The 6,979-nt window shown below is 50.3% G+C and overlaps 1 protein-coding gene across 1 annotated transcript in view; it reads right to left on the reverse strand.

The window, feature by feature from the left end:
• Positions 1 to 76: 76 nt before the first annotated feature.
• LOC109925978 (peroxisomal membrane protein PMP34-like) overlaps positions 77 to 6,979 on the reverse strand; it is a 17,407-nt gene continuing 10,504 nt past the window's right edge. The window contains exons 4-9 of the mRNA XM_048617740.1: positions 6,698 to 6,849; positions 6,259 to 6,375; positions 5,022 to 5,167; positions 3,837 to 3,932; positions 2,981 to 3,063; positions 77 to 663 (exon numbers count right to left, since the gene is read on the reverse strand). Coding sequence (XP_048473697.1) covers positions 516 to 663; positions 2,981 to 3,063; positions 3,837 to 3,932; positions 5,022 to 5,167; positions 6,259 to 6,375; positions 6,698 to 6,849 — 742 coding nt within the window. The 3' untranslated portion in view covers positions 77 to 515. The remainder of the gene's footprint in view (positions 664 to 2,980; positions 3,064 to 3,836; positions 3,933 to 5,021; positions 5,168 to 6,258; positions 6,376 to 6,697; positions 6,850 to 6,979) is intronic.

Below are 6,979 nucleotides of genomic sequence, written 5' to 3' on the forward strand. Positions count from 1 at the left end.
CACACACACACACCCCTACACCCCTACACACACACACACACACACACGGGTGCTGGTGAAATAAGCACTACTGCTGTTAAAAAATGAAAAAATGTATATTAGCAGGGGATTTAGAATCTCCTCAGTTCAGGGGACTCAGTCTGAGCTGGCTGGTCACAGAGAGGGTGTACTGTACACAAATAAAGGGTAAAGAAAATAAAAAAAGCTTGTTTCAGTGCTGGATCATCAATAGACCAGTGAAAGCAATACATACACAACGCCAGGCAGAGGGGTTGGGGGGGAGGCGGTCACTGTCTTCAATAAAGTTCATTTTAATAATTACTGACATTTTCTCATCCATGATGGCCTCTGTTGATACTGGGCTGGCTCAGGGAATGTCATCCCCCCCACTAGCAGTACCTTGTGACAGTACAGTGCTCTGGGATGGCGGTGATTTCTTTGGTGGGGGGGGGACGAAAACACAGACAGGGTTCAGCGTAATGCAGACAACGCTGCCGAGCTTGTTCCTTCATCTGCTAATTTCCCACGTGAGGATTCACTCCCATGAGTCGGAATATGATCCCTGCAATCTTCTCATAGATGAGGAACATGAGGGCAGAGGTGAGAATGGTCTGGAGAAGCTTGGCTTCCAATCCCTTGTACAGCCCCCAGAGACCCTGTTTCCTGTTTCAAAGAACAAGATTTTCACTTTTTTTTTAAAAAAAGAGCCAATGTTATCATAGCAAGAGGAAGAGAGAAACGGTCAACTGTAAGGCTACAAACTAAGGCTGTTACAAAGATGGGTTATCCAAAACATTAGTTCAATTTTACCATTGACTGGGCACGGAAAGAACACTGTGTGAGTCTAAAGGTAATAGCTACAAAAACAGAAGGAGAAAACAGAGTTAACGTTTCGGGTCCAGTGATCCTTCCTCAGAACAACTGCTGGCCTAGACAGTGATACATACTACTGAGGAAGGGTCACCGGACCCGAAACGTTAACTCTGTTTTTTCCTTCACAGATGCTGCCAGACCTGCTGAGCTTTTCCAGCAACTTCTGTTTTCGTTCCTGATTCACAGCATCCGCAGTTCTTTTGGTTTTTAAACATAATGGTTGTTGAAAAGACTGCTGTTCTAATTTATTCCTACAATCTGCAATGCTGGACTTTTTATTTCTTTATTTTTCTAATTTTTCTTCCCCTAAGGAACTTGTACTGAAGAACTGTACCTAGGTAGCTCCGTAGCTAAGATGGTGTTGTAAGTGGTGATTTGTTAACCTTTCACTGTGTTCATGCGAGTACGTGATAATAAAGCTAATTCAACATTGCTGGACCAAAGTGCCCGAACAAGGAATAAGTTGCATGTATGGAGACACCCAGTCTGCAACACTTTCAGAAGAAGGACGCATAACCAGAGTTGTGGCCAGGAGTAAATTAATCTTGGATTTGAACCCGGTTGAGTCTGGACAAATGTCCTCAGGAGCTACTGAATTTGCCAGCTCTCTCGTTGTGCACTTTGAAAACCCATCGGAAGACCTCACATCGGTGTAAGGGAAACTATTCGAAAAAATTCTGAAGCAGAAATTTAATCCCCACTTCAAAAGGCATGGGTTAAACAGGGATAGTCAGCATGGCTTTGTCAGAGGGAGGTCGTGTGAAACAAATTTATTAAGAGTTTTCGAAAATGTATGTGGGTGAGAGAAGTTGTGTTGATGTAGTTTGTAGGGAGCTTAGCAAAGTTTTTGACAAGGTCCCACATGGGAGGCTTCTTGAGAAGGATAAAGCAGATGGAACTCCAGGAAACTTGGCAAGATGGATCAGAAACTGGTTTAATAATAGGACACAAAGGATAGGGGTAGAAGGCTGTTTGAGTGACCAGAGGCCAGTGTCCAGTGGTGTACTAAAAAGGATAAGCGCTGGGACCCTTACTGTCTGTTTTTTTAATATATATATATATGATACAGATGAAAAGTCAGGGGAATGTTAAAAGCAAATTTGCAGACGATAACAAGATTGGCACAGTGGTTAATAGTGAAAAAGGAAGCTATAGATGGGTTGGTCACATGGACAGAGCAGCGGCAGATGGTATTTAAGTCTGACAAGTGCAAGGTGATGCACTTTGGAAGGAGAAACAAGATGAGGGAGTATTTCATGAATGGCAGGACACTGGGGAGCTTAAAGGAGCAGAGTGATCTTGGGGTAATTATTCACGGATCCCTGAAGTCAGCTCAGCATGTGAATAGGATAGTTAAGCAGGTGGATAGGACACTTGCTTTCATTAGTTGTGGCACAGAGCATAGGAGCAAGGAGGTAATGTTGGAATTGTATAGAATGTTGGTTAAGCTGTAGCTGGAGTACTGGGTGCAGTTCTGGTCACCTCACTACAGGAAGGATGTGATAGCACTGGAGGGGTTACAGAGGAGGGTCACCAGGACATTGCCTGGGATGGAGCAGTTTAGCGATGAAGAGAGGCTGGATAAGCTCGGGTCGTTTTCTTTGGAGCAGAGAAGGCTGAGGGGGGGACCTGATGGAGGTGTGTAAGATTATGGAAGGGTATGGACAGAGCAAGTAGAAAGCAGCTGCTCCCTTTAGCTGAAGGGCCAATAACAAGGGGCAGGAGGTTTAGAGGGGGATTGCAGGGAAAACATTTTCACCCAGAGGGTAATGGGGGTCTGGAATGCGCTACCCAGGAGGGTAGTTGAGGCAGGAAACCTCACAATCTTTTAAAAGTACTTGGATGAGCTCTTATCATAACATTCAAGGTCATGGGCCTAGTGTAGAAAAGTGGGACTTGCATAGATAGTAGAGTACTTTAGGTAGTGCAGGCTCGATGGGCCAAGGGGCCTGCTCTGTACTGGATGATTCTATGATTCCTAATTCTTGTGTTCATTCCGCAAACCTTTTTGATGACCCTCAGGACCTGTTTGTATGTGACATTTTTCTTTTCCCTGTCAGCTATGTTACAAAGAGCTGAGAGCTAGCTCAGCTAGGCCTCAACTCACCTCACTCTTTGTCTCAAGATGTAGACCACTCTTCGGAGGCTTCCCACAATCCTCCCCTCTGAATCCACCTTCTGTTGGCCAAACTGCAGGGGAAAAGGACAGAGCAGATTTACCATGGGGAAAGGGGAAAGCCCCTGCTATCTCCCCACAGACACTGGGCCACGGCAGTGGGTCCCCTTTACAGACGTGAGCCTTGACTGCGAACCCCTGGCGACTATTGAACAGCAGAGGGCCTCACAACTGAGTCCAGTCCTGGGTCAATACCCAACAGGAGATCTGAATTCACTGGGTTTGGAGCAACATACCCAGTCCATCCCCACAGCTTTTCCCACAATGCTCCTAGGACTTTGACCATCCTGATGCCGGGACATGTGGCAGCTGACTATAAGCACAGCAAGATCCCACGAACAAAGCAAACCTGGGAAAACTCCCCCTGCTTTCCCTCCAGGGATATTTCCTGTCCAGCTGAGGGGGGGGTAGATGGGCCTTGCTCAGGCTCCTATGACGGTGCGGCCCTCCGCTGTTACCTGATTCGGGACTGTGGCCCAGGTTGTGTGTTCAGCTCCTTGGAGTGGGGCCTGAACCCATGCCCTTTGACCCAGAGGTGAAGTCTTGGTCATTACTGACCAATTCCTTGTTGAGGGGCACTGAGGCAAAGAGGCTCCAGATCTTTGCCACTCCAAGCCTGAGGGTAGGCTGGACAAGGGGCAGATCATGTGACCAGGAATCTGGCAGAGGCGGCGTGACATTAACGGCTGCTGCTTCTAGAATATTCTCCGGGTTGCGGTCTAACCGTGACAGGGAAAAGGCTGAGGGAAACCAGCCATTTCCAATCGGGGAACATTCTCCAACTCACCCTCAGCAAGGACTGCACCGTCTGGAGGGGGTACGTCACTGTTGTGGCGATAGCCTTGGCAATAGCCCCAATAATGAAGACCTCAAGCGAGAGAAGCTGGGAAAACAGATGGAGACAAACATCCTGAATTACAGCCGCCCTTTAGGTGGTTAAACCAAGCTTGAAACAAATTGTCGACTCAGGACTCACACCGTATTGGGCTAAACCTCCAACAGCAGGCCTCACGTCACAATCCTGACCCCCAACCCAACCGTCAGACACTCTCTGGGCCTAACCTCATCCCCAGGGTCGCACAGCTCTGTGGGCCCCACCTCATCCCCAGGGTCACACAGCTCTCTGGGGCCCACCTCATCCCCAGGGTCGCACAGCTCTCTGGGCCCCACCTCATCCCCAGGGTCACACAGCGCTCTGGGGCCCAACCGTCCACCCAAGGCTGAAGCTGGCATCGAGTGTTCAGGCTGCTTAGTCGTAGCTCTGGCCATCTGGACAAAGGCCATTCTACTTCAGCCTGCGTACAACCAGGATATGCCTAAAGCTGGGGCAATGATGCCAACATTTCTCCATCAGTTTTGATCCATTTTCTCCGCTGTAAATGCCGTCATCTGTTCAGCGGGTGGGGGTGGTGGTCTGGGGAGACAGCATCAGAGCAGAGACCAATCCAACTCTCACTGTCCTGTCCCCTCTCTCAAACAATTCTCTGGCTCTCTATCAGGAGCAGAATGTCCTGCAGGCACTGAGGTGACAAATTTGATGCGTTGAGCCATAAATGTGTTGCCCATCCCTAATTGCCCCTTGAAGAGGATTGCTTGATCACTTCAGAGGGCAATTGACAGTCAACCACATTGGGTCTGGAGTCACACGTAGGCCTTGACCTGATAAAGTTGGCAGATTTCCTTCCTTGAAGGACATTATAGAATCGGCTGAGTTTTTAAAACATTCGCTGAAAGTTGTACAGTCAACCTTACTGACCCTGGCTTCGTTTTGGAAATTTCATTCATTGAATTTAAATTCCACTTGCTGAGGCTGGATTCGAACTTGTTTCCCCTAGATGATTGGGTGTCTGGATCAGCCAGTTCAGGGCCACGAGCACTTGGCTACTATCTGCTCCTAAATCCCATCGGTGCAGGATCCAGCTCCTTTAGGCTATAGGCCGTGTTGGTGGAGAGTAGGCCCGAAGCTTCTTACCTCAGTGCGCCCCCTCATCAGTTGACGCTTTAGCCCCTCATAGAACATGAACTGGATGGCAGGGTTGAAGACGAGGAGGAGGGAGGGGAAGGTGCTGCTCCACAGGGCCAGGACGCCCTCCTCCCTCACTATCCGGCTGGTGGCGTCTGTAACAGAGCGAAGAAGAACACTGCGTTGGAAACCATGCTGCTGGGGGTTGGGGGCTGGGGTCGTGATGGTCAGGGCGCTGGGCACGCAGAGTCAGCATGGCAGCACCTAAAGGGTCAGAGGGCAGCTTGGCCCTGCCCTGTCCAACGGGAAGTCGCCCCCAACCAACAAAACAGGCAGAGAGAACGTTCCGGAAACGTTCAGTGGCTCCAGCAGCCCCCGCGGAGAGAGGAAGTGACACCCCCTTCCTCGGCGAGTTTGGAAGCAAGGGTGGGGCATTCCCTCAGCGCTGACCCAGAACAGGCCGTACTGTCTGGGCTTCTTTCTGTCAGACTTTAGAAGGATGAGAGGTCACGTTATTAAAGCAAAGACTGGGGCCCTCTTGCGGTAGAGCCCCCAACCCTGGACCAGGAGGCCCAGGTTCAAGTCCCACCTGCTCCAGAAATGTGTAATAACATCTCTGAACAGGATGATTAGAAAAATAGTTTTTAAAAAAAAAAAAGTTTAATTGGTGAGGAGGTCTGACAGCGTCGTTGCTGAGGGCATGCCCCTCTCGATGGGGACGGGGGGGTATCTCGGGAAAGAGGGACACTGTTTCTAAACAGCAGCTTTCCCATTTAGATGGGGGGAGGAATTTCTTCCCTTTGAGGATTCTTAATCCAAGGAATTCTTGTCCAGACAGAGCTGAGCAGGCTGGGGCAGTGAATCTATTGGAGTGTGAGTGTGGCAGAGAGGGAACCAAAGGTCATGAGTAGAGTGAAGACACAAACACAGCCACCATGATCTTACTGAACAGCACCAGGCCCGAGGGGCTGAATGGCCTTCTCTTGCTCCTATTTCCCTCATATAGAAACTCACTGGGTCAGGAAAGATAGGGACTCCCTCCTGTTGATGGGGAATTGGTCACAGCCTGACCACTTGGGGGGTGCCCGCTAATGGTCAGCTGTAAGGGCTGACCCACTGCCCCATGCCAGGGAGGTCTCCCCTGAGAGGAAATGGGGAGTCTACCAGCTTCCCAAGCAGATACCAATCCGGAGTGACCCAGGCTCTGGTACTCCCGGTTCAGCGAATATGGCGGCAGCGCGCTTACCCAGAATCCCCATGTAGTTAGTCCGTTCGATGTCGTCGCTCCGGAGCACTGCTCCCTGCAGTTTGAGCCTGGTGTTTACAACCCAGAGCGGAGTGGTGACCATCACATTGACGATTCCTGGAACACACAACACACACACACAGCGCGATAAAACACCGCACAGGATCGCGGGCGGCAAAAATACTGACAACAGGCTGCTCAGGGACCCCTCACACGGCCAATCCGTGCCCTGTACCCCACCTGTCAGTACCAACACCGTCCTGGTGTACCCTCCATCACAGAGGTTTAGGGTCACATTGACAGTCACTGGCAGGACGTCACGTAGAAAAGGACTGAAGGTATTTCACTGAGGAGGCAGTGTGGCAGCTTGATTGAAACTCTAGGCCCGTGGAGAAGGCCAAGTGGCTGGGCCAGGCCAAAAACAGAGGCACCTACCTACCAGAGATAAAGCCCATCACGAGGTCCTTGCCGTTGGTGGAGGGTTGACCTTTGACCCAGGCGTCCTTCAAGGCATTGAACGTGTAGAAGTAGACAAAGTTTGAGCAGCAGAGGCTGGAGATAACAGGAAACCAGCTCCGATACAGCGCCAACCTGGAACAGGAGCAGAGGCCAAGGTGACAGACCCAGTGCAGGGGGAGTGGACAGGGGCTGTTGCTTACAGACACCTGGAAGGGGGCAACCACCTATAGGCCCTGCCTCAGAGACAGACCAAACCCCCCCC

This window comes from Rhincodon typus, chromosome 37, assembly GCF_021869965.1.
Source record: "Rhincodon typus isolate 14 chromosome 37, sRhiTyp1.1, whole genome shotgun sequence".
Lineage (NCBI taxonomy): Eukaryota > Metazoa > Chordata > Chondrichthyes > Orectolobiformes > Rhincodontidae > Rhincodon > Rhincodon typus.